General features: G+C 44.7%; 1 protein-coding gene across 1 annotated transcript in view; it reads left to right on the top strand.

The window, feature by feature from the left end:
- Positions 1 to 27937, top strand: part of tmc5 (transmembrane channel like 5) — a 215457-nt gene that overhangs the window by 136672 nt on the left and 50848 nt on the right. The window contains exons 12-17 of the mRNA XM_041206868.1: positions 11771 to 11940; positions 15045 to 15120; positions 16725 to 16822; positions 19781 to 19876; positions 19985 to 20060; positions 23011 to 23144. Of these exons, the coding sequence (XP_041062802.1) occupies positions 11771 to 11940; positions 15045 to 15120; positions 16725 to 16822; positions 19781 to 19876; positions 19985 to 20060; positions 23011 to 23144 (650 nt within the window). The remainder of the gene's footprint in view (positions 1 to 11770; positions 11941 to 15044; positions 15121 to 16724; positions 16823 to 19780; positions 19877 to 19984; positions 20061 to 23010; positions 23145 to 27937) is intronic.

Here is a 27937-nt window from a genome sequence, read left to right as displayed (position 1 = left end):
TGTAGTCAAGGTAGCTGTGGGAGTCGGTAGGCTTGTAATGGATATTGGTGTTCAGTCTATCACCAGAAATTGAGACAGAGAGGTCAAGGAAGGGAAGGGAAGTGTCAGAGATGGACCATGTGAAAATGATGGAGGGGTGGAAATTGGAAGCAAAATTAATAAATTTTTCCAGGTCCAGATGAGAGCATGAAGCAGCACCGAAGTAATCATCGATGTACCGGAGAAAGAGTTGTGGGAGGGGGCTGGATTAGGACTGGAACAAGGAATGTTCCACATACCCCATAAAGAGACAGGCATAGCTGGGGCCCATGCGGGTACCCATAGCCACACCTTTTATTTGGAGGAAGTGAGAGGAGTTGAAGGAGAAATTGTTCAGTGTGAGAACAAGTTCAGCCAGACGGAGGAGAGTACTGGTGGATGGGGATTGTTCGGGCCTCTGTTCGAGGAAGAAGCTAAGGGCCCTCAGACCATCCTGGTGGGGGATAGAGGTGTAGAGGGATTGGACGTCCATGGTGAAGAGGAAGCGGTTGGGGCCAGGGAACTGGAAATTGTTGATATGATGGCCAACTTGTAATCTGGGGTTTACAGGTAGCAAGTTATAAAAAAAACCCGGTTTGGCTAGATTTCCATTAGGCCTTTAATAAGGCCTTTAGAAGCTAAGCTCAGTGTGTATTCAGGGTAAATATTGATCATGGATGGAGTGAATCTTTGCTAGTGGTAGCATTCCTGCTTCTGAGTCAACAAGTAGTATTCAATCCCACTTCAGACCATCCCAATGAGTTGAGATAGGGTTCCAGCTCCGAAATTTTGCATTGACATTCAACTGGACATATGTGTCTGGTGGGTGGTGTGAGCCTTCTCACATATGAGTTAAAGATTACATAAGACATACAGCAAAGAATTAGGTCAATAAGCCAAGATAGCCCACATCAGTGTTTTGCCCCACTCAAGCCTCCTCCCATCTTGCTGCCTCCAACTCTATCAGCATAACCTTCTATTCCTTTGTCCCCCACATGTTTATCTAGTTTCCCTTTACCTGCATCTATACTGTTCACTTCAACCACTCCCTGTGATATTAAGTTCCACATTCTCTTCAGTCCCTGGATAAAGAAGTTACTTCCTATTGAATTTCTTGGGAATTATCTTATATTGACGACCTCTAGTTCTACTCTTTCCCACAAGAGGAAACATTCTCTCTGTATCCACTCCATCAAAACCTTTCATCATTTCAAAAACCTTTATAAGGCCACCCTTAGATTTCTTTTTCCAACTGAGAAGTGACACACTAATGCTAATTCTCTGCTGAAAGATGTACCTGGATTTTGGTATAATTCTTGTAAGTGTCGTTTGCACCCTCGACAGTGCCTCTATATCTTTTTTATAATACCAGATCGGCACGCAGTACTCTAAGCATAGTGTAAACTAGGTTAACATATAATATGGCAAAGATTAGTACTAAGTCAGAGGATTGGGAAAGTTTTAAAAAACCAACAAAAGATGACTAAAAAAAATGAAGAGGGAGAAAATAAACTTTGAGGGTAAACTAGCAAGTAATATAAGAACAGACAGTAAGAGCTTCTTTAAGTATATAAAAAAGGAGGAAAGAGGTCAAAGTGAGCACCGGCCCCTTAGAGATTGAGGCTGGGGAAATAATAATGGGGAACCAGGAAATGGCAGAGGAGTTGAATAAATACTTTGCATCAGTCTTCATGGTAGAAGACACTAACAGCATTCCAAAAATATGAAATAATCAAGGGGCTAAAGAGGGGACAGGAAATAAATACAATAACCATCACTAGAGAAAACGTACTAGGGAAACTAATGAGACTAAAGGCCGATAAGGCCCTTGGACTCTGATGGGTTGCATGCTGGGATATTAAAGGAAGTAGCTGCAGAGATAGTGGGTGCACTGGTAGTAATCTTCCAAGAATCCTTAGATTCTGGAAAAGTCCCAGAGAATTGGAAAACTGCCTATTTAACACCCTTATTCAAAAAGGGAGGGAGACAAAAAACAGGTAACTATAGGCCAGTTAGTGTAACATCTGTCATTGGCAAAATGTTAGAGTCTATTATAAAGGATGTAATAGCAGAGCAGTTAGAAATACATAATCTAATCGAGCAGAATCAGCATGGCTTCATGAAGGGGAAATCATGCCTAACCAATTTATTAGAATCCTTTGAGGAAGTAGTAAGCAGGATAAAGGGGAACCAGTAGATGTAATATATTTGGATTTCCAAAAGGCGTTCAATAAGGTACCACACATAAGGCTTCTTAATAAGATAAGAGCCTATAGTGTTGGGGGTAGTATATTAGCATGGATAGAGGACTGGCTAACTAATAGAAGACAGAGAGCTGGGATAAGGGGAGAATTTTCAGGATGGCAGCCTGTAACTAGTGGAGTGCCACAGGGATCAGTGCTGTGGCCATAATTGCTTACAATATCAATGACTTGGATGAGGGAAGTGAATGTACTATCGCCAAGTTTGTGGATGACACAAAAATAGGTGGGAAGGCAAGTGGTGAGGATGACACAAAGAGTCTACAGAGGGATAGAGACAGGGTAAGTGAGTGGGCAAAAACTTGGCAGTTGGAATATTATGTGGGAAAATGTGAGTTTATGCACTTTGGCAGGAAGAATAGAGGAGCTGAATATTATTTAAATAGAGAAAGACTGCAGAAAGCTGCAACACAGAGGGATTTGGGGGTCCTTCTGCATGAATCACAAAAAGCTAACATACAAGTTCAACAGGTAATAGGGAAGGCAAATGGAATGTTGGCCTTTAGAGAATGGAGTATAAAAATAGGGAAGTCTTGCTAAAACTATACAAGGCACTAATTAGACCACACATGGAACACTGTGAACAGTTTTGATCCCCTTATCTAAGGAAAGATATATTGGCATTGGAGGCAGTCCAGAGAAGGTTCACTAGGTTGATCCCGGGAATGGAGGGATTTTCTTATGAGGAGAGGTTGAGTAGGTTGGGCCTGTACTCATTGAAGTTTAGAAGAATGAGAGGCAACCTTATTAAAACATATAAGATTCTTAGGGTAGATGTTGAGAGGTTGTTTCCCCTTGTGAGAGAGTCTAGGACCAGAGAGCATAATTCAGAGTAAGGGGTCACCCATTTAAAACAGAGATGAGGAGGAAATTCTTCTCTCAGAAGGTAGTAAATCTGTGGAATTCTTTAGTGTAGAGGGCTGTAGGGACTGGGTCATTAAGTATATTCAGGGCTGATATTTAATCAGTAAGAGAATCAAGGGTTAGGGGGAAAAGGCAAGAAAGTGGAATTGAGGATTATCAGACCAGCCATGACCTCATTGAATGGCGGAGCAGACTCGATGGGCCAAATGGCCTACTTCTGCTCCTATGTCTTATGGTCTTATGATGCAGCTTTAGTATAAATTATTTTTCAAATCCATCCTTCTAGAATCAAACCCTCATGCATAAGGGTTTGCTTTTTTTGGGGTCTTGTTAATCTGTGGCCCTACTTTTTGTGATTTATATTGTGATATGTATGTATTTGGGACTCAGAATCATTTGCTCCACCATCCCATTTAGATTCTTATTTTCTAAGTAATATGCAACCTCCTTATTTTTCTTGCTAAAATGCAATACCTCATATTTATCTATGTTGAAATTCATTTTCCAATATATGCCCATAATGCAAGTTTGTTAATATCTTCTTCTAATTTGTTGCAGGCCTCCTTGGTATTGACAAGCACCCACTACCCCAGCACCCCCATCACCACTCCTCCACCCCACACCCACCTACCACCAATTTGGGTTCAACTGCAAATTTAGAAATTGTGTATCTTGATTCCTAATTCTAAATTGTTAATGTAAATTGTGAACAACAGTGATCCCAACATTGATCCTTATGGAAACCCCACATCCCACCTTCTGCCACTCCAAATAACTATTCTTTCCCCCACTTTCTGCTTTCTGCCTTGAAGCCGGCTAGCTCTCCATTTTCAGTCTCTGGTGGGTGATTGTCTATTGGCCCTGAGATCTCTGCTAACTGCTAACACCCCATGCCAGCGGCTCTGAAGCTCACAGCTTCCCTCCAATTCTTTGCATCTGGCTCCTTCCAGGGCTCGGTGGGTGATCTTTGCAGTGTCTCCCAATCAGCTGTCCACACTTGTGTCCAGCAGGTTACAGACGCTCTGTTCAGACGGGTATTGACCTTCATCCACTTCCGCTGTGACCAGGCAAGTCAGACACAGCGAGCCAGAGGCTTCGCGGCCATTGCTGGCTTCCCCCGTGTCCAGGGTGCTATAGACTGTACACATGTGGCCATCAAGGGGCCAGCAGGTGAGCCCGGTGCCTTCATCAACAGGAAGGGCTTCCACTCCATGAACGTGCAGATAGTGTGTGACCACAGGATGCTGATTCTACAAGTCTGTGCAAGGTACCCAGGCAGCTCCCACGATGCCTACATCCTCAGACACTCCCAGGTGCCGGGGCTCTTCAGTGCTCCAGCCCAGCTGGATGGATGGCTGCTGGGTGACAAGGGCTATCCCCTCAGAAGGTGGCTCATGACGCCTCTCCACCATCCAAGAACAGAAGCTGAGCAGCGGTACAATAGGAGCCACGGCTCCACAAGGGCTGTGGTGGAAAGCGCTATCGGTCTTCTCAAAATGCGCTTCCATTGCCTGGACTGTTCAGAGGGTGCACTCCAGTACCCCCCAGATTGTGTCTCAGTGATAGTGGTTGCATGCTGCACCCTGCACAATCCTGCGCTGGAAAGGGGGGATGCAGTTGATGATGAAGACCTTGACGCCCTGGATGAGGCTGCACATGATGAATCCAGCAGTGGCTCAGAGGGTGAGGAAGCACAGGGCGATGATGAGGGGCAGCACGCTGACCCGCTACTACACCAAGGAGGCAGGGACACCCGGGACAATTTAATCCAAAGAATCTTCAGCCAGCTCCACACACATGGATCAGCAGGACCAGCCTTGCCTGGAACTTTCACACGTGACACTTGGTGCTACATCTTCCACCTCATCAGCTGCAACTAAGGGCTTAGTACAGAAACATCAATGTTCACTCAAACACTCATGAGATGTCTGTGAAACATACAAATGCAGCACAAAGGAAACACCCTCAGCCATGGTCAGAAAAGTGGACTTTATTCCCACCAAAATAAAGCACAAACGTCGCTCGGATGTATATAATGAAACATTCCCTAATCTAGGGCCAAACAAAATCACCAGTGACATATCCGTGGAGTGCCTAATGTGCCTTATGCTTATGTTTCCGGGTGCTATGTCTAGATGCCGCCCCATTGCTGGCCTCGCCTGGGAGGGAGTGGTCAGTTCCAGAACTGGCACCTCCCCAGTTTTCGCAGCCTCAATGGATGCAATGGTCACTGGCAGAGGGGCAGAGGAGCTGCTGCCCTCATCGGGAGCGCCCTGAGAGGAGCTCACAGCGCCGACAGGCAGCTGCTGCACCAACATGAGGTCACATTTGACCTCCCTGCTCACCGTGGATGGATGGGAACCGAGTGCTGACACTTGGTGCCCAGAACATTTCCCACATTGGGAATGACCAGCAGTGGCCATTAGCGCTGTGAAGACTTGCAGGTCAGAGTGTAACCCCATCAGAAGATTCTCAATCTGACTGAAGCCCCTCTCCATGAGAGTCGCCGATCTCTCAGTGGAGGAAGCCTGAAGCTCTGTCCTGAGGTCCATGCCATCACTGACACTCTGCCTGGATTCCTCCACCACAGAGACCAACTGAAGCACACCCTCATGCAACCCTGCCAGATGCTCCCGCGCACCCTGCCGCTTGTCCTGCAGCTGCTGCATTGGTGACATCTCCAGAGGCACATCATCAGTGCCGGACTCAGCATGTGCCTAGTCCCCTGCAGTCCTCCAGCTGCTGGTGCCATCGGCACTCTCTGTCCCTGCCATCTCCTCCAGCAATTGTGAAGTGCCCTCTCCCCTCTGCCCTGGGACACTAGCTGACGTTATATTCCTCACCGAAGTGTTTGCCACTGCGTTGGTGCCTGGCTCGCTGAAAGGATGTGATGCAAGTTGCAAGTGATGCCTCTCAGGTGTGGAAGGGGCTCTGGACTTTGTGCTGGTGGTGACCATGCAGCGGTGATGCTGAAATTAACAACAAGGACAGTGTATCAGTTAGCGTTCAGTCAGTAACACCTTTCATCCCTTTCCCGCCAGCCTCATAAGTCGCTCACCCTTCAAGAACCTAAGGAGTCGAACATTGGTGAGGTGGTAGATAGTCAAGAGGAGGCCCAAACATTACACGTGCATAGACAGGCTGGTCAGAGGGCCTAAGGAGCGCCACATGGAATGTTATGTGGATAAGTGTGAGGTTAAGCACTTGGGCAAGACAAGCAAGGTACGGGAATACATGAGTAATGTTAGGACCATGGGAAGTCATAACGATTACAGGGACCTTGCTGGGCAGACCCATTAAGGTAGCAGAACAGGAACGTAAGGTGTTTAACAAGGTCGAAGCCAGACTTGCCTTTATTAACCGAGGAATAGAATTTAGGAAAAGGGAGGTCATGTTGCAAGTGCAGAAAACGTTGTCGAGGCTACATCTACACATCTGGGTTCAGTTGTGACCTGCGCTTTATGGGAGGGATGGCACTGGAGTGGGGCGAATGCAGAGGTTCCTGACCTGGATGCGTCCTGGCCTGGAGAGTTGGAGTGATGAGGAAAGATCGCAAACACTTGCGAAATTTGCTGTGGGGCACAGGAGATTGACAGGTCACATTATTGCCATGGTATGTTAGACCATGGGGATAGGGGTCACAAATGGGATAAGGCAACTTTGGAAGGTGCTAGAGACGCGCATCCTCAAGGGGCTGAAGGACCTTTGTGTATGACCCACACGTCTGACTGTATCAGTCTGTGAACGAGCAGTGTTGCAGCATTAACGATTGCAGCAACCATCAGTGCTTTGGATGGTGGGGAGACAGAGTGGATGGGACTGTGGCCCTCAAATACCTGGTCACTGCCCCCCAGCCTCACCCACACCTGCTGACCTGTCCGCCTGCCTCCTCCCCAGCTCCATGGCCTGCTCCTCGTAGGTGGTGAGGCGCTGCAGCACGGTGTGCCCACCACCAGTCCGCAAACGCTCCTGGATATTGTTCTTTGTTTTTGCCTGCAGAACAGAGAAGAGGATTTATTGGGGCTGATCACTCATGTAGTCCGCATGCGCATCCCACACCCCAACCACAGTGGCCCATCTGAGGCCTCCAGCGGCTCCTGTCCACACTACTGGTGATCAGTCCCCAGAAGATAGTCCGGCTGGTCCCAACCCCCACCCCCAACGGCCACCTTGGACACATTCGGTGTCCATCACTTTGAATAACGCACAAGTCTTAGCGCCCATGGCAAGGAGGCACAACTCGGTGCGGCGCCGAGGCCAGCAGATGGCTCTTGGCCACGACATCTTGAGGCTCCCCTTCCCCCATCTCATCACCATCAGTAAGACATGTGTTGGGGGTCTGAGTATGTGTCGAGCTGCCTCCCCTGCAGGTTGCCCCCAGACTACTCAAATGCAACAAACACCATCATGAGCTGCAGGGAGAACCCATCTTCAACTCAACCACTAAGGCTGATGTGAGCATGGTCACTATCTGTTTGCCCACCCAGCGTGTGCCCAATGCCCAATGCAGTAACGACACTGAGACGTGGGGAGGAGGCCTCAAAGGCCAAGGCCACCTGCTGGGTTAAATGGCCAAGGCTGACATGGTCCTCACCCTTCATTGAAGCGTTTGCAGCACTGGGTCCCTGTGCACCGCACATCCATCATGAGAGCTTACAGCTTCCACCACCTCCTGTCTCACCTGCCTGGTGACGTGGGGGGTGCTCCTCCTCCCATCCTCCAGAAACAAGACATCCCGATGGTTGGAAACCTCTTCGAGGAGGACAGCAAGGCAGGCATCTGAGAACCGAGGGGCAGAGTGGCCCCCCGCCCCGCTGGCCTAGCCTGCAGCCTGCCCCCCCCTCCTCCTCCTCTGCCCTCACCTCTTGTGCTGCCCGGTTGCTGGCCACAGTGAACAGCCTAAAGGAGGCTGCCTGGCTGCTCTTTATACAGACTGTTGGTTCCCCGTGGGAACCGGCGATCTGAACACGCCCGCCCGCCGATTTAATTTTCCTGATGAACACGGGAGTCGGAATCCCACTGGGCAGGCCTTAATTGGCCCGCCCGCGCAAAATGGCAGTGCCGCCCATTTCGGCAGTGGCGATCGGCTGCCCGCCCGCTGGTCAAGCGCAAAATTCAGCCCAAAGTATTCATTTAGAACCCTACCTACATCTTCCAGCTCCACACATAAATTACCACTATGATCATTAATAGGCCCTACTCTTTCCCTAATTATCCTCTTACTCATAATGTACTTGTAAAGTAACTTTGGATTTTCCTTTACTTTACCTGCCAATGTCTTTTCATGCCCCCTTTTTGCTCTCTCAATTTCCTTTTTAAGTTCCCCCCTACACATTCTATACTCCTCCAGGGCTTCCGCCGTTTTGAGCCCTCAGTATCTGTCATACGCCTCCTCCCTTTTTCTCTTTATCTAATCCTGTATATCCCTCGACATCCAGGGTTCCCTGGATTTATTGGCCAATGTCTTTATCATTGTATAGACAATGTCTTTACTGGAATATGTTGGCCCTGTGCTCTCCCTATTTCTTTCTTGAATGAGTCCCACTCTCTGACGCAGATTTACCTAAAAGTAGCCGCTCCCAGTCCACTCTGGCCAAATCATATCTGATCTTATTAAGATCAGCCTTCCCCCAATTTAGAACTCTGATTTCTGGCCCATCCTTGTCCTTTTCCATTACAAGCTTGAATCTAACGGAGTTATGATCACTATCTGCAAAATGCTCCCCCACTGATATGTCTATCACTTGCTGGCTTCATTCCCTAAAATTAAGTCCAGGACCGCCCCCTCTTTTGTAGGACTTTCTACACACTGGCTTAAAAAGCTCTCCTGGATGCATTTTAAGAATTCCGCTCCCTCTAAACCTATCACACTATGACTAACCCAGTTAATGTTGGGGAAGTTGAAATCCCCCACTATTACTACCCTATTATTTTTACATTTCTCTGAAATTTGCCTACATATCTGCTCTTCTATTTCCCTCTGACTGTTTCGGGGCCTATAGTACACTCCTAGCAATGTGATTGCTCCTTTCTTGTTTTTAAGCTCTACCCATATGGCTTCATTTGAGGAGCCTTCTAAGATGTCATCCCTCCTTACTGCTGTAATTGATTCCTTGATCAATATTGCGATACCCCCTTCCTCTTTTACCTCCTTCCCTGTCTCACCTGAAGACCCTATATCCTGGAATATTGAGCAGCCAATCCTGCCCTTCTCTCAACCATGTCTCTGTGGCAGCTGTGACATCATACTTCCATGTGTTAATTTGTGCCCTCAACTCATCTGCCTTATTCATCAGACTCCTTGCATTAAAATAAATACCATCCAACTTTGCCAAACTCCCTTGTACCTTAACTGGCCTATAATTTCTATAGCTTCCAGACTCACTTGCTCTCTCTTCTAATTTTGGCTGTGCATCTCCCCCTGCTGAACCTCGTCTCAGGATCCCATCCCCCTGCCAAGTTAGTTTAAACCCTCCCCAACAGCACTAGCAAACCTCCCCGCGAGGATGTTGGTCCCATTCCAGTTCAGGTGTAACCCTCTGCCTTGTACAGGTCCCATCGCCCCCAGAAATGGTCCCAATGTCCTAAAAATCTAAAGCCCTCCTTTCTGCATCATCTCTCCAGCCATGCATTCATCTGGTGTAGCCTCCTATTTCTATTCTCACTAGCATGAGAGAAGGATAAACCTAGTGAATGGGATGCTGGATTATATTACTGAATTACTTCAGTTCAAGTTCCAAGAAGTCCTGTTGAAGCTGTGCAGTTTTCTCGTAATTAGTTGATGTTATTAATGCATTTTGATGAAAAATGATGTGTGCATTCTGATCAAAAGATCCATCTGGTCTACAGAGGTGATGCAGAAGAGAAACATGTGGCTGATTGTCAGTGTTCAAAGAGGAACCAGCTATGGAGAATGGTTGGGCTCTTCATTCTTGAGAAGCGATAACTTAGAGTAGAGTTTGTATAAGATACTTAATAGGTAAATCTAAACAATTCTTCCAGTTACCCTAACCCTGTACATACATACACAGGACTTGGAGGATGGCAGGGCATGTTGAGAGAGCAGTTAATAAAGCATATAGTACCTTAGGCCTTTATTAATAGGGGCATTGAGTACAAGAGTAAGGAAATCATTTTGAACTTGTATAAGGCACTAGTTATCTGGAGTACTGCATCCAGTTGTGGGCGCCATACTTGAGGAAGGATGTGAAGGCGTTGGAGAGAGTACAGAGGAGATTCACAAGAATGATTCCCAGGATTAAGAACTGTAGCTGTGAGGATAGATGGAGAAGTTGGGACTGTTTTCCTTGGAGAAAAGAAGGCTGAGAGGAGACTTGATAGAGGTATTCAAAAACCTGAGGGGTATGGACAGGGTAAATAGTGAGAAACTGTTCCCACTCAAGAGAACATCAAGAACTAGACGGCATAGATTCAAAATAATTAGCAAAAGGAGTAAATGTGATGTGAGGGAAACATTTTTCACCCAGAGGGTGGTTGGAGTCTGGAACAAACTTCCTGAAAGGGTGGTGGAAGCAGGTTTGATCAAGGTATTCAAAAGGGAATTGGATTGCTACCTGCAAAGAGAGAATTGCAAGGTTACAGGGATAAATCAAGGGAATGGGACTGGCTGGAATGCTCTTTCAGAGAGCCAGCACAGACTTGATGGGCCAAAAGGCCTCCTTCTGCACTGTAAAGAGACTGTGATACACTAAGGCAACAGGACAAGAAGGCACAGATCAGGGCCGTGCAGATTTAAGACAGAAGGTAGAATGTATTTCTTTATATAGGTGATCAGGAAGAATAGTTCAACCAGGATATTGGACTCACTTAGGAAATCATTAAATGTTGTAATGGAGGGAAGGTAGGATAGGATAGGGTAGGATAGGGTAGGGTAAGATAGGGTAGGGTAAGTTAGGGTAGGATAGGATAGGGTAGGATAGGGTAGGGTAGGATAGGGTAGGGTAGGACAGGGTAGGGTAAGATAGGATAGGGTAAGATAGGGTAGGATAGGGTAGGGTAGGATAGGGTAGGTTAAGATAGGGTAGGATAGGATAGGGTAGGATAGGGTAGGGTAAGATAGGGTAGGATAGGGTAGGGTAAGATAGGGTAGGATAGGATAGGGTAGGATAGGGTAGGGTAGGATAGGGTAGGGTAGGGTAGGATAGGGTAGGATAGGGTAGGGTAGGATAGGGTAGGGTAGGATAGGGTAGGGTAGGATAGGATAGGGTTGGTAGGAGGGATGGTAGAATTGATTCTAAAATAGTTATCCAATAGACCAAAGGACCTTCTTCATTCAAATTTAATTAATAATCACAGCTGAAAGGTATTTTTGATTATGTCATTGTCTAACAAATGAATTTTTTTCTATTTTTCAGGATGTATGCTAAAGTACAGCAAAATGCTATTGTAAAATAGGAAACAAGAAGAAATAAGCTATTGTTTAAAATATAAAGTATGCACTAAAATATTAGTCTAATTAATAGAATACTAAAGAATTGTCTCTGGTGTATGAAAGAAACAAGGATCCATTAGGATCATGACATTAGGAAGCCACGATACATAATATTCAAGAAGTATTCTAAATATTCATGATATAAAGCAAAATCCTTTGATTTATACTTTTATAGCTTATTTATAAAAACCCAACCGAGGAAGAAATACAAAAACAAGCAGCAACATTGTTATTACCCCTTGTGGTGGCCATCATCAATCTGGTCATTCCGTTATTCTTCTCCTTTCTCGGCTTTATGGAAAGATTCAAATATCCACGGCATGAGATATACGTTCTCATTATAAGGTATTCATTTCAAATTTTGCTTTCAACTAAATCCTATCATCTCTTAAAGATGCCTTAAGAGTGAATATAAGCATTGAGTGACTGCTTTACAATATGTTTTATTTGACATCACTGGGAAGAGCGCCTGTTTAAAATGAAGTAAATAAATGTCCCGTTACAATAACAAGTCTTCGATTGCACCTTCAGTTAATGAATGTTTACAAATCACAGAAGTTTAACTTTTGAGTTTCAGGGCAGTAGCACCACTATCTTGCATCAAAAACTTGAAGATATCCAGTTCCACACCAGTTGACAGTTACTCTCTTTCCTGCTATTTTTTTCTTCTCATCTTTTTTCTATTGCATAGTTTCAATTTACTTCTGGATTATCTTTCATTCTCAACTCTTTGCTTCTCTTTCCTGTGTAATAGGACTCACCACTACTCTCCATTCCAGTTTTGATGTGTATAGCTCCTTGATAGCACAGTAAGAAGAAACAGTACTGCAGCACCAATCATATCAACTTAACACCATTACAGACTATAAAAATCTTCAAATGGACAATGAAAATAATACAACTCCTCACTGGAGGAGGAGGCTCCACAAACATCCCCATCCTCAATATTGGAGGAGCCCAGCACATCAGTGTAAAAGATAAGGCTGAAGCATTTGCTACAAGCTTCAGCCAGAAGTGCCGAGTGGATGATCCATCTCAGCCTCCTCCGGAGGTCCCCAGCATCACAGATGCCAGTCTTCAGCCAATTCAATTCACTCCATGTGATATCAAGAAATGGCTGAAGGCACTGGATACTGCAAAGGCTATGGGCCTTGGCAATATTCCAGCAATAGTACTGAAGACTTGTGTTCCAGAACTTGCCATGCCCCTAGCCAAGCTGTTCCAGTACAGCTACAACACTGGCATCTGCCCGACTATGTGGAAAATTGCCCAGGTTTATCCTGAAAACAAAAAGCAGGACAAATCCAACCCAGCCAATTACCGCCCCATCAGTCTACGCTTGATCATCAGCAAAGTAATGGAAGGGGCCATCAACAGTGCTATTAAGTGGCACTTGCTTAGCAATAACCTGCTCACTGATGCCCAGTTTGGGTTCTGCCAGGGCCACTCAGCTCCTGACCACATTACAGCCTTGGTTCAAACATGGACAAAAGAGCTGAACCTCCGAGGTGAGGTGAGAGTGACTGCCCTTGACATCAAGGCCACTTTTGACCAAGTGTGGTATCAAGGAGCCCCAGCAAAACTGAAGTCAATGGGAATCAGTTAGAAAGCTCTCCACTGGTTGGAGTCATACCTAGCACAAAGGAAGATGGTTGTGGTTGTTGGAGGTCAGTTATCTCAGCTCCAGGACATCACTACAGGAGTTCCTCAGGGTAGTGTCCTCGGCCCAACCGTCTTCAGCTGCTTCATCAATGACCTTCCTTCCATCATAAGGTCAGAAATAGGGATGTTCGCTGATGATTGCACAATGTTCAGCACCATTCACAACTCCTCAGATACTGAAACAGTCCATGCCCAAATGCAGCAAGACCTGGACAATATCCAGGCAAGTAACATACATGCCACACAAGTGTCAGGCAATGACCACCTCCAGCAAGAGAGAATCTAACTATCCACCCTTGACATTCAATAGCATTATCATCCCTGAATCACCCACAATCAACATCCTGGGCGTTACCATTGACCAGAAAGTGAACTGGACCAGCCATATAAATACTGTGGCTGCAAGAGCAGGTCAGAGGCTGGGAATCCTGTGATGAGTAACTCACCTCCTGACTCCCCAAAGCCCATCTACCATCTACAAGGCACAAGTCAGGAGTGTGATGGAATACTCCCCACTTGCCTGAATGAGTGCAGCTCAACAATGCTCAAGAAACATGACACCATCCAGGACAAAGCAGCTGCTTGATTGGCATCACATCTGCAAACATTCATTCTCTCCACTACTGATGCACAGTAGCAGTAGTGTGTACCACCTACAAGATGCACTACAGGAATTCACCAAGGCTCCTTAGAGATCACCTTCAAAACTCTTGACCATTACCATCTAGAAGGACAAAGGCAGCAGATAGATGGGAACATCACCACCTGGAGGTTCACTTCCAAGTCACTCACCATCCTGACTTGGAAATATATCGCCGTTCCTTCACTGTCGCTGGGTCAAAATCCTGGAACTCCCTCCCTAACAGCACTGTGGGTGTACTACACCACATGGACTGCAGCGGTTCAAGAAGGCAGCTCACCACCACCTTCTCAAGGGCAATTAGGGATGGGCAATAAATGCTGGCCCAGCCAGTGAAGCCCACATTCTGTGAATGAATAAAAAAAAATGTTTTAAGGTACAAGACAATAGGATGTATAACAAAGCATTCGGAGAGTAAAATGCAAAAAATAGATATTTGTTTCTCACAGAATGTATAATTACTATGAAGGCTCCTTTTGAATAGGACAGAGTTAAACTTTGAATGATGGGAACAGAAAGAGTGAGATAAAATCCAACCACAGAAGGTTGAGAACTTCACCTCTGATTGAAATATCTGGAAGTTAACTTCACCATGAATATGTTGGATTTTTGTAAATACTTAAAGAAAGGAAACATGCTATAGTTACACAGTCTGCCATGTATGTGTCTTCTGTCCCATATCAATGTGATTGACTCTTAACTTCCCTCTGAAATGATCTAGCAAGTCACTAAAAAAAGGTATCAAACCACTATAAAAAGATTGGACTTCTCCTGCTCAAGAAGAAGGACCATTTTCTCAGAGCAACTGGGTGTGAACAATAAATGCTGGCCTTGCCAGTGACTTCTACATCATGAGAAAGAATTTTTAAAAATTGGTTGCACCTGGTGGAAATGTCACCCTAACTTAGCTTTTACACAGAGTAGCTCCGACACAAAACTTACTCTCATTAGTGTGTCAGGCACAACGGAATGTAGGACACAAAATGCAGAATGGAAATTTAACTTGAACACCAAACTTTGTCAGCAATGAGAAATTGTTATAACAGGCACAATACTGACTTGCTCAAGTAGTCTACATGATTAGCATTCTGTAATGTAAGTATGTGTCTAACTATCAATAGTGAATGAACTAACTTCTTCTTTGCAGGAATGTTTTGCTGAAAATGTCAATACTTGGAGTTCTGTGTTACTATTGGCTGGTGACAGTGGCAAACAATGTTGAGGTATGTACCACAACAGCTTTCAATCGTTCTTCATTCTAGCTCAGTCCATTACTTGAACTAAGATAAAAGCAAAATACTGCGGATGCTGGAAATCTGAAACAAAAACAAAAATAGCTGGAAAAACTCAGCACGTCTGACAGTATCTGCGGAGAGGATACAGTTAACGTTTCGAGTCTGTATGACCCTTCATCAGAACTTACTTGAACTGTTAAGTAACTGTTTTATTCTTGGGCCAGAATTTTCCGGCCCCATTGGAGTCGGGAGTCATGGCAAGCAAAGAGAGTGACAGTATGGTGAGATGGCCAATTATCATGGCATCGTGAAACCAGTCGTGAACATCCGCTGCACCCATCAATGGCAGGCTGCACATTGGAAACCCCATTTCAATACCTTAGGATCTCATTAATCCTGCTCGCTGGAATCATCCCCCCCCCCGCAACCATGCTGACGTGTTTCACAACAGCACATAAGTGATGTGCATGTGGTGGGCTGCACTTTGCTCAGGACTACGAGGCTTGTTTGCCTAACTTGCTTCAGGCAGCACTCACTGTCATCAGCGCCAGGCTTCGCAGGCAGCACCACATCACTGTTAGGGGGACTCACAGGCAGGTCTCTACCCACCAGACCAGCCGTAAGGCGGGTGTGACTTTTCAACAGCTGCAGGGCTAGGGCTTGCTTGGGGAAGGGGAGAAGTGGCCTCAGGCAAGGGAAGAGGCTGCAGGGTGAGGGCTGTACTGGGGAAGGGGGTATCCCAGAATGTGTGTGTGGGGACACATGTTGATCTGTGCAAGTTGCCTCAAGATGGTGAGGGCTGAGGAGGCAGTCTCCAGAGGAGATGAGGCCAGATGGAGATGTGAGGGTGTGTGAGTGAGTGAGTGGTGATGTCATTTGAGCTGGCAGTGAGTGAGATGCCAGTGAGTGTGTGAGTTTAGAGTGATGAGATAGTTGCCTTACCCTGGCAGCACGGATGAGATCATTCATCCTCTATCTGCACTGGATGGCCGACTTCTTGTGTGCAGTATTGGCACTGACCACCTCTGCCACTGCCTCCCAAACCGGAGTGATGAGACTGATGGGCTTCCTGCAGCCAGAGCGGGGGTAGAGGACATCTCACCATACTGGCATCCCAGGGGTGTGTCACTGAATCGGGGGGCTGAACTCTTCTTGGCTTTTGGGGCCATGTCTTCACTGGAGCAGTCCTGGGCTGAAAGCTTTGAGAAGTGTGCACGGGGCTGCAGTTTAAATATGGCGCCCTGTGTCTGGAAGCGATGGTGTAAAGGCATGATGGGCAAATCAGAGGACCTCTGCCAGCGAGATAGCATGTTCCCTGTGGCTGCATAGTTAATGAAGTGGGAATGGGACGATACGCCATGAAAACCCACCACTGGGGTCAGCAGTTAAAACAACTTATTTCCCACCCACTACCGCAGTTTGTGCAAATCTGAGATGATTCTGCCCTTGGTCCCTTTTCAATGACCTTTATATCTGGTAGAATGTATTTAGTGGTTTTTCTTAAATATATGATTCAAATGTTTTCATCTTGTAACTTACAAAAATATTTGTCAAATTGTTATGTCTAAAGTATGACATTGGTTGTGTTACAGTGTTGGGAAACATTTGTGGGCCAAGATCTGTACCGACTTGTGGTGACTGATTTTATCTTCTCCTTGCTGGGTTCCTTCTTTGGGGAGTTCATTCGAAGGTACGATGTATCTTCATGTTCTCTTGCTTCAAGATGTGTAAAAAATAGTAATTATTTCAATCCAATAATTAAGTGAAATCAAATAAATTTTACATATTTAAAATTTATCGTACTAAAGTTGGACAATGTCTAGTACTGCTTCAGAATATGGGATGGAGCTCTTCCCCTTCGGGAAGGCCCACACTATTCCTTTCATTAAATATTTCAATTATATTTGTGTGAATATCCAAACCATTAAAATTCTTTCACATGAAATTATACCATGGAATATTTAATGCATTCATCTTGAATTTCTTACTTAGCCACTGTTGGAGACACATTGGCCTGTTTTAAATAAACTAGTAGCTCTCTTGTTGCACTGTTCATGGGTAGCTTGGGAACTTTTGCACCTAGAAGTTGGGCAACTTAGTGCCTGAAAAATGGGCGGGGGCACTGGCTGCCTGTCTTGAGATCTGTTCAGGTGAGAATTATTTTTGTTTTAAATTTTTATCCGTGTAACACTGCATTAAGGTTGAAAAATGGTACGCAGACAAAAATAGCCACTGAAACACAAACTGTAAACCAAGTTTGGAAGTAAGATTTGACAGGAACAAGAGCAAACAGAGAAAATGTTACTGCGCCAGGATAAACATTTAATATAATGCCTTTAGTATAATGCCTCGAGGCACTTCACAGAAGTGTAATTTGAAAAAAATGGATGCTGATACAGGAAGTAGATATTAGAAGGGGTAACCAAAAGTTTGGGGGAAGAGGTGGGCTTAAAGAGGATCTGAAAGCAGGAGAGAAAGGTAGAGTTTGGGGTTCAGGGAGGGAATTCATGAGTTTGGAGCCTATACGTTTGAAGACTTGGCCACTAATGGTGGGATGAGGCACCAGAGGCCAAGGTCATAAGAACAGAAAATTCATGAGGGTCAGTGAGGTGTAGGGCTGGAGGAGGTTAGAGACTGGGAGGGGTCAGAATTGGTGACTGGAGTATGGAGTTTGTGATGAGAGCCAAAGACATGAGCATTGGTTTTCTTGGTTTCTAGCTAGAGAAATTTGAGGACCATCCAAGACTATTCAAGGATATTAAACAACCAGTTTGACACTGGAATGGGTGAGAGAGGTGTGGGGGCAATGAGCACCTGCTATTCTTGATTCTTTAGCTATCTGTGAATTTAAGAATCATTGGAGTTATACCATTACCTTTAAAAGGCTGCACTAAAATAAAAATTTTAACTAAGCTAATTTAACCAGGGTGATTTTCACACTACTGGATCACCATTGGAATAAATGATCATTTGCCAGGGCCCATGCCTGCCTGACTTGTTAATTCTTCCTACAATGTAAGCCGGCCACCCCAAAAAAGGAAGGGTTTTATTTTTCATTTTATGTTCCCAGCTCTATCTTAAGTCATTATTTATGTAATTCATAGTGACCTATTTCTTATTTAACCAGCTTCATTGCATGGAAAGTATGTACTTTCCTATTCCATTATTTTATCCTTCCTTTTGAGATTCACCACCTTGGATTTTGGTTCTGTTAGGAACACAGGAGTGGCTCGGTTACCTTCTCAATTCTACTTTCTGTGAAACATTGAAAAGATAACTGAGGTTATTAACTTGTTGGGCAGAATTTAATGGCTCCCACCATCACCCACCACCCCTCACCACCCACCACCGCGCCCCCCCCCCCAACACCTTCCCAAATTCCCACCTTCACCTGATCAAGCTCAAAATGGTGGACAGACCTCCTGCCCTAAGGCAGGAAGCCTCAGGTAGCTGCTTAAGGGCCTAATCCCACCATTACTGGTGTTCTACCAGAATGGGTGTGGGACTCACCACGCAGGGAGACTGTCCAGCAGCAAACTTGTTGGGTTTGCCTGTGGCCCAGCAACACAGAGGGGGAACCTCTAGTTCACAGGCACTCATGCCCAATAGAAGTACCCAGCATTGAACAGGCTGAACGGGGCGGGGGTGGTTGGTGGGGTTGGTGGGGGTGGGGGTGGGGGGATGGTGGTTGGTGGGGGGTGTCACTGAAAGTCACACCCCTGTCCTTGCTTCTGGCTCCCTCCCTTCCCCCATCCTCACCAGCAATCTCCTCCCTACAACACTCATTCATCCCACACTCGCCTCTATCTGGGAATCTAGTTGTGTTCCTCAAAGTAAGCTCGAGTGCAATACTGGCAGTGGCCACTGCTCCCAGTGATGCTGCCAGTCCTGGACAGCTGCTGGCCTCTGATTGGCCAGCAGCTCTCAGGGGCAGGACTTTCATTAAAATGATCCCACTGTGGAGTCAGGAGCCACAGCAGCAGGGTCCCTGCCCTCAGTTAGGCACTAAATCCCGACGGGGCTCCCAGAGACCAGTTAGGTGGGGTTGCCGTTAGTCTTTATTGTCGTGGCTGCATTAAAACCCACTCATTGGTTAGGGAAGTTTTAAATCAACTTGCAAACACTATCACACATAATACTGTCATAGCAAAATATTTGATTCTGCCTTCTTGAACCCAGAAAAGGAAAAATATGATCCATCCTGAAATATCCTGTTAGCTCATTTTTTAACTGGTTATCCATCCATGGGGTCCTTTTCCATGATGGTCTAGATGATCAATGTGCTGAAGACATCTTTTCATGGACAACTCTAGCAGTCTGAGATTTTAATTTGCTTTATTGGTCCAGAGAAGGGAGATCATCTATCCACACTGTCACTTTCTGGCCAGCTGTAACACTTTATTTTCACATTGTTATTTAGATTCAGATCATAACAATGCCATGGAATCTTAAACTAAATAATCGCTCTTAATGCTGATTCTCAAATCATTAAAGGCACTTCATCTAAGCATTTACTATTTATTACTGTCTAGGCGGAATTGTGTTACATATTTTTCCATTAATATTTGAAATAATTTGGGATTATATAACAACCGTGCTTTTTATGGAATATCAATAATTTAACACTTGGTTTCTAAAATGCTTTCAGCACCATGGGAATGCATTGCTGCCATAAACTTGGAATACCAGAATTTGACATTGCAAGGAATGTATTAGGTTTAATCTATGCACAAATTCTAGCATGGTATGTAGATTTAAATGGACCTTACAAACTTTTTTAAAAATCTACAAAATTACACACTTTTATGTATTTCAATACTGTTTACTTATCATTTAAAAACTTATATTTTAGGATTGGACTTTTCTTTGCGCCTCTTATACCAGCAATACAGATCATAAAGTTCTTCATTATATTCCATGTTAAAAAGGTATGGTAAATAGTCCACAATTCAACTTTTTTAAGTATCTAGAAATGTTAATGACTTGTGTAAGGACTGTAATACCAAAATATTGTTACTGGTTCAATATACTGCAGGTTCTTTTAAATAAATTGCTGAAAATAGTAGGATCCATGTATGACCGTTTGAAACTCTTTAAGTTAACTGCTAAACTGGGAACTGTCCAACTTTCATTGCATACATGGTATTATAGTATAGCTATCATAATATCAAACTAGATAGTTATAAAACACCATGTGTTTAAGCTTTGACTCAGGGGTCAGGTTTTAGTGACAGGTTTCTCTCAAGCTGCTCTTCTGACTCTGAATTACTTAAAAAATTTGTCAGGTCTTGCTGCAGCCTGGAATTTTAAAAGATTTAGCTCACCCTGTGCAAGTTCTGCTGACTCTGCACTCTGAAGCAGGACTTCCAACGAAGGTTCGATGGAGTCTTCTGCTGCAGTAAGAATTTTAAATCACTGCCTTCAGCTTCCAAGCATTTCTTTGGAGCTTTTTCCTGGCAATTTTTCCTCTGCACTTCTGTACTGAGGCTTCTTTTCAGATCAGACTGCTTTTTTGAATTTTTCCCCAGCCTTCCAGAATAGCCGTTTGTCTCTGCATTTTAGCTGATCTTGGGTTATTTTCCATGAGCTGCCACCATGTTGCAGAGTGTTGGTTACAACTCAGTAGGTTTTAATGAAGTCTTCATAGTCTGAAGTAGATTAATTGTAAGTCTTTATTAACTACTAGAACTATTTACAAAGGTACAGTAAAGTGTACAAGCTAAGAGCTGTCTCCATGCTTGGGTCTACACACGGCTCTGTCCAACACCACAGTGACCCTGGGTGCAGGTCGTGTGCTCTCTTACTTCACTGTGTGGCTGGTACTGTACTCAGTCCCACATTAACCCTAAATATGCCAAACCCTTATACTACAACTTTGATGCACTTGCATGCCAGAGCCATGAGATTAGAGAGAGCGCACACGGATTTCTCCATGCTTCATCCCTTTCTGCTGCCAGCCTCTGAAAACTCCGCCTCTTGTTCCCCCACCTCTCTATGCATCTCCAACATTTTCACTTGGGCCGATTCCAGAAGCTTGTCTTTGGACTCAGCAGGGGCCTGGTCTTCAACAATCCTCCAAATGTCAGAGACCTCGGCTGTCACTGCTTCCACCTGCTGTGGACCTGTGTCTGTGAGGTGATCACCTGATTGTGAACCCAAGTCTACTTTAGAACTAGGACCCCCGAGGTGTGTATATCTGTGCTGGTGGAGGGTACAGGTAAATGCAGTGACAGCTGACAGGTGCAGGCCCCTCTTGTTCCTCCTCTGAGATGGCCTGGGGGCTGGGACTTCCTCTTGTGGAGGATGATGTCTTCCCCCTCTTCTTTCTGGTACCTGGAATGGAGAGAAGAGAGAATTAATGATTGACTAAGCAGTCTCATACATTACAGATCACTCACGGTCTGCATGTTGTTGCTGTATAATGGGTGCTTCCTCATTGAGTTGTTGGAGGGAGGCCAATCTCACCAGGCATGGTCTCTGCAGCCCGTTCCTCGAATGGGGTGAAGGTCCTGAGATCCTGGCTGCCCTCTGGGCTGCCCTTGTTTGTAATGGGCATTCTTCTCCTGCATTAAGACAGATTCATTGAGTGTGAGCACTATGAATGAAAGGGCAGTTTAGAAGCTTGCATAACTGTTGTGCGTGCTGAGCCCTCCCCATTAAGGCATTAAGATGGTGTTTGTGCAGGAACTTACATGAGATGGTGAGCTTTAAGTGGCAATGACACATTGAGTGCTGCTGAGCCGTTAGCTGATTGTGTGTGACGTCCTGGTAGACTGTGACCCTTAGGCAGCCTGATGTCTTTATGAGAGTGTGAGTTTGCAGTGAGCCGCAGAGCTGAACACATCATTCATCTATTTCCTGCACTGCAGAGCAGTACGTCTTTAGACCCCATGGCTCACCTCCCTGGTGACCTCCTCCTAGGCCGGCATAGTCAGACAGGAGGACCTCCTGCTCCCATCCCTTTCCTCGACTCCACCTGGAGGAGAACCTCCAGGGAGGCCTCGCTGAACCATTGGGCCTAAGGTTGTGTCTTCTCCTGGAGATTTTTTTAATGGATTCTGGAAGTCCTGGCCTGCAGCTGTCCGGGTGCCATTTAAATATGGCACTGGATGTTGGAGCTACAAGGTGACAGCAGGCAGCCCACTTGCTGCCCATCCCACCACAAGATTCAACATGCTCCTCGCAGATGCATAATTAATGAGCTGGACAGCGCAAAATTTCATGTGTTCAGCTGCCCCATTCTCCACTGGAAGTCACTCTGACTTCCACTCCCGCCACTGGACTTAGACTCCAGAACAGAAGGTTCACAGAATCACAGAATCACAGTGCAGAAGAGGCCCTTCGGCCCATCGAGTCTGCACCGACTCTTGAGAAACACCTGACCTACCTACCTAATCCCATTTACCAGCACTTGGCCCATAGCCTTGAATGTTATGATGTGCCAAGTGCTCATCCAGGTACTTTTTAAAGGATGTGAGGCAACCCACCTCCACCTCCCTCCCAGGCAGCACATTCCAGACCCTCACCACCCTCTGGGTAAAAAAGGTTTTTCCTCACATCCCCCCTAAACCTCCTGCCCCTCACCTTGAACTTGTGTCTCCTCGTGACTGACCCTTCAACCGCCCGATGTCTGGGAAAGATGGCACTGTTTTTCAGATCATTCTTATTGATAATAGTATAAAAATACACATCTGTTTATACTTAGATTTTAAATATATGTCAACAAGTACAATGGGATATTTATCATATTTTATTGCCAGTGAAGATATACCCTCAATATATTAACAGTAGTGTGTGAACCATATGACTCTACAGTCATTCTGAATGTTTGCTGTTTTGGAGAAAATTGCTGAATAACCCCTATGATTTTATGTTTAGGTTAGCCTAATAATGAATTGCCAGCCTCCCCGCAAAGCTTGGCGAGCTTCTCACATGACAACCATCTTTATTTTCCTGCTGTTCTTTCCTGGCTTCCTTGGGGTTCTTTGCTTGTTAGGAGTAACTGTCTGGATGTAAGTGTTTTATGTTTTTTTACCTAATGGTGCAGCACTCCCATTATTAAATATGTGATCAGGAGGTTTATTTTACACCTTAAATAAAATACACTCTCTAAGTCTAAAGGGGAGGATAAGTCTCACAAGAATATTCCTTTTTTCCAATATACTGTAATCTTGTAAAACAATAAAATACATTTGTTTAATTTGGAAAAAAGTGATTTGCTTGCCAACACTACAACTTTCACATAAGCTGCATCAATTATGAGGAGTGTCCTGTGGTAATAATGATAGTTATGGCACTAAACCAGCATACTAAACGGAAGGGGAGAAAGCTTTGAACAGGAAGTACTAGAGTGTCCTTCCTCTCTACCATGTCAACATGATGAAAATTCTATATGATTCAGGTTTCCTGTAAAATTTAGATTTCATTCAGTCTTTGAGCTTTTTGCTCCTTTACATTGTAGCTGCAGAGAGTCAGAGATGGCATCTAAAATGCCTGAGTCCAGAGGTTCCTTGGAGCTTCTCCTTCTCCGCCGCAGTAATATTGCCGAAAGTGTGGTGGAAAGCCTGCTAACATGTGTAAAACCAGGGCCGGAATCTTCCAGCCCCACCCACCGCCAAGATCTTCCAATCCCGCCGAAAGTCAATGGACATTTGGCTGTCCCAGCACATTCCCCTCAGCCGGTCCCTCTGATCCCGGCCAACCTTTCAGCGTGGTTCTTAACTTCCTTCTATGGAAGTTACAACAGTTGAGCAGGTGCTGCTCTGACCAAATTCCAGGCCGCAGTAAAGATAACCAACACACAATTTGTTATTATGAACTCAAACGCAGTTGTTTATCTTAGTTTACAGCATCATTTGGACAACAGTTCTTTTGTTCAAATCTGATAGATGCATAAAACCTGCATCATTGACTCAATTGTCTTATCAGAATAGTCAGAGGATGTATCCTGAACCTTTGCAAATGTTATTATTCTTATCTGAACACCAGCTCATAGAATTTGATAAATACAAGGCGTTCATAAAAGCTTAAGTGTATTTGACTTCCATTTTGTTGTCAGCATAACAGAACTGAGAAGTAATCCCACAATTGTTGCTGTCTCAGTGATTTCATGATCATATATAGGAATTTCTTTGCAGGAGAGACTATCATTCAAATGAGCATCAGCCAACTACATTTAGTCACTGCATTGGGAGCAACCGCTCCTCTCTGGGCAGAATTTTACCACCACCCACTGCCCCCTCCCCCAACCCAGCAACGTCAATGCAGGGGTGGGGCTGGGAAATGCAGCGAGCCATTCAAAAGCCTATCGACTTTCGCGGGACCGGAAAATCCCACCGGCATAAAAATTCCACCCTCTAATTCAGAAAGTGGCTTATCAAGTTACATATTTGTTTCAGATTTTCACTGTTTGCAGTTTTGTTTTTCTCTTGCATCGTGCTAATGTTGCACTTATCTATTTACTATCAAGTTTGGTATTTCTTGCTCAGGAATAGCACTACTGACCGATTTCTGCTTCACATTTATGAAACATTTAATTAATGTTCCTACTAAACATAGATTCCCTACTGTTTATTTAAATGGGTTTTCAGATTGTAAAAGTGGCCTCTGGGAAGAAGATGTCAAGAATATTAAATATGATATTGTATACAATAATCTGGCCGTTATATTTAAGAGGTGTGAAGATAAACAAGAAAAACTGCAACAACAAAACTTTATTTTTGGGACATCTGGGAAATGGAAAGTAGAAAAGGAGTGGATGACACATAGGTGTTAAAGTTGGTGATATTATCTAAACGAATGTGCTAATTAAGAATGGATGGTAGGGCACTCAAGGTATAGCTCTAGTGGGGGTGGGGAGAGCATAAAAGATTTTAAAATATTTAAAAATAATGGAAATAGGTGGGAAAAGAAAAATCTATATAATTTATTGGAAAAAAAAAGGAAGGGGGAAACAGAAAGGGGGTGGGGATGGGGGAGGGAGCTCACGACCTAAAGTTGTTGAATTCAATATTCAGTCCGGAAGGCTGTAAAGTGCCTAGTCGGAAGATGTTCCTCCAGTTTGCGTTGGGCTTCACTGGAACAATGCAGCAAGCCAAGGACAGACATGTGGGCAAGAGAGCAGGGTGGTGTGTTGAAATGGCAAGTGACAGGGAGGTTTGGGTCATTCTTGCGGACAGACCACAGGTGTTCTGCAAAGCGGTCGCCCAGTTTACGTTTGGTCTCTCCAATGTAGAGGAGACCACATTGGGAGCAACGAATGCAGTAGACTAAGTTGGGGAAAATGCAAGTGAAGTGCTGCTTCACTTGAAAGGAGTGTTTGGGCCCTTGGATGGTGAGGAGAGAGGAAGTGAAGGGGCAGGTGTTGCATCTTTTGCGTGGGCATGGGGTGGTGCCATAGGAGGGGGTTGAGGAGTAGGGGGTGATGGAGGAGTGGACCAGGGTGTCCAGGGTGTTCAATATAGCTATTGAAGAAATATGCCCTTAAAAGGGACAAGAGTGACAGCTCAATGTTCAAACCCTGGTTGCCGGGTTTTCAGACGAGATAGAGAGGGGTATAAAGATAGAGAGGGGGTGGCAAGTTTGATCAAAGAAACAACTACAGCTGTGAGGAGGGATGATATGTTAGAAGATCATCAAGTGAGGCCATGTGGATTGAGCTTAGGATCAAAAAAAGGAGCAGTCACACTGGTAGGACTGTACTAGAGACCCCAAACAGTCAGAGGGAGATAGAAGAGCAAATATGTAGGCAAATCTCTGAGAAGTGCAAAAACAATAGCGCGGTAATAGTAGGGCATTTAAACTACCCCATTAATAACTGGGATAGTTTTAGTGTGAAAGGGATGGAGGGAACAGAATTCTTAAGGTGCATTCAGGAGAACTTTTTTGGCCAGTATGTAGCAAGTCCAACAAGAGAGGGCGCAGTTCAGGACCGAGTTTTAGGAAATTAAGCTGGGCAGGTGAAGGAGTGGCAGTGGGAGAGCATTTAAATGGCAGTGATCATAATTCAGTTAGTTTTAACATAATTATGGAAAAGGACAAAGATCGAACAGGAATGAAAGTTCTGTATTGGAGCAAGGCCAATTTTACTAAGCTGAGGAGTGATTTAGCAAAAGTGGATTGGAACCATCTTCTTGAAGATAAATCAGTGTCAGAGGCATTCAAAGGGAAGATTCAAGGGATTCCCACAAAGAAAAAGGGTGGGACACGCAAACCTAAAGCCTCCTGGATGTCAAGGAGCATACAGGGTAAGATAAGGCAGAAAAGGAAAGCTTATGTCAGACACCGAGAACTCAGTACTACAGAAAGCTGAGAGGAGTATAGAAAGTGGAGGGGTGAAATCAAAGAGGAAATTAGGAACGCAAAAGAGGTCATGAAAGAATATTGACAAAATCAAGGCGAAACCAAAGATATTCTATCAATGCATTAAGAGTAAGAGGATAACTAAGGAAAGAGTAGGGCCCATAAAAGACCAAAAAGGTAACCTATAAGTGGAGGCGGAGGACGTGGGTGTGGTTCTTAGTGAATACTATATGTCTGTCTTCACAGAAGAGGGGGACAATGCAGACATTGTAGTTAAGGAGGAGGATTGTGAAGTATTGGATGTGATAAATATAAGGAGAGAGGAAGTATTAAGAGGATTAGCATCCTTGAAAGTGGATAAATCACCAGGGCCGGAAGAAATGTACCCAAAGGCTGTTAAAAGAAGCCAGGGAGGAACTAACGGAGGGTCTGGCAATCATTTTGTGATGCTCACTGGATATCAGGTGAGGTGCCAGAGGATTAGAGGAATGTTAACGTTGTACCTTTGTTTAAAAAGGGACTGAGAGATAGACCGAATAATTATAGGCCAGTCAACCTAGCCTTAGCCGTGGGCACATTATTGGAATCAATTCTGAGAGACAGGATACACTGTCACTTAGAAAGTCAGGGACAGTCAGCATGGATTTTTTAAAGAGAAAATCATGTCTGACTAACTTGATTGAATTTTTTGAGGAGGTAACAAGGAGGATTGATGAGGGTAGTGTAATTGATGTGGCCTACATAGTTTTTAGCAAGGCTTTTGACAAGGTCCCACATGGCAGACTGGTTAAAAAAATGAAAGCCCATGGGATCCAAGGGCATGTAGCAAACTGGAGACAAAATTGGCTCAGTGACAGGAAACAAAGGGTAATGGTTCATGGGTGTTTTTGCGACTGGAAGGCTGTTTTCATTGGAGTTTCAGAGGGCCCTTTACTTGGTCCCCTGCTGTGTGTGGATTTGGATGTAAATGTAGGGGGAATGATCACAAAGTTTGCAGGTGACACAAAAATTGTCCGTGTGTTTGATAGCGAGGAGGATAGCTGTAGGCTGCAGGAAAATATCCATGGACTGGTCAGGTGGGCAGAAAAGTGATAAATGGAATTCAACCCGGAGAAGTGTGAAGTAATGCATTTGGGAAAGTCAAACAAGGCAAAGGAACCCACAATAAATGGTTAGGATACTCAGAGATGAAGAGGAAGTGAGGGATAAAAGCAAACTACTGCGGATGCTGGAAATCTGAAACAAAAACAAGAATTGCTGGAAAAACTCAGCAGGTCTGACATCATCTGTGGAGAGAAGGACAGAGTTAACGTTTCGAGTCCAGATCAATCTTCTTCAGAGCAGGAAGTGAGGGACCTTGGAGTGAATGTCCACAGATCCCTGAAGGTAGCAGAACAGGTCAATAAGGTGTTTAAGAAGGCAAATGAGATATTTTCATTTATTAGCCAAGGTATAGAATATAAGAACAGGGAGGTTATGCTGGAACTGTATAAAACACAAGTTA

This window comes from Carcharodon carcharias, chromosome 15 (assembly GCF_017639515.1).
Source record: "Carcharodon carcharias isolate sCarCar2 chromosome 15, sCarCar2.pri, whole genome shotgun sequence".
NCBI lineage: Eukaryota > Metazoa > Chordata > Chondrichthyes > Lamniformes > Lamnidae > Carcharodon > Carcharodon carcharias.
The sequence above is the reverse complement of the archived record's forward strand: the minus strand, read 5'-3'. Positions and strand labels throughout refer to the sequence as shown.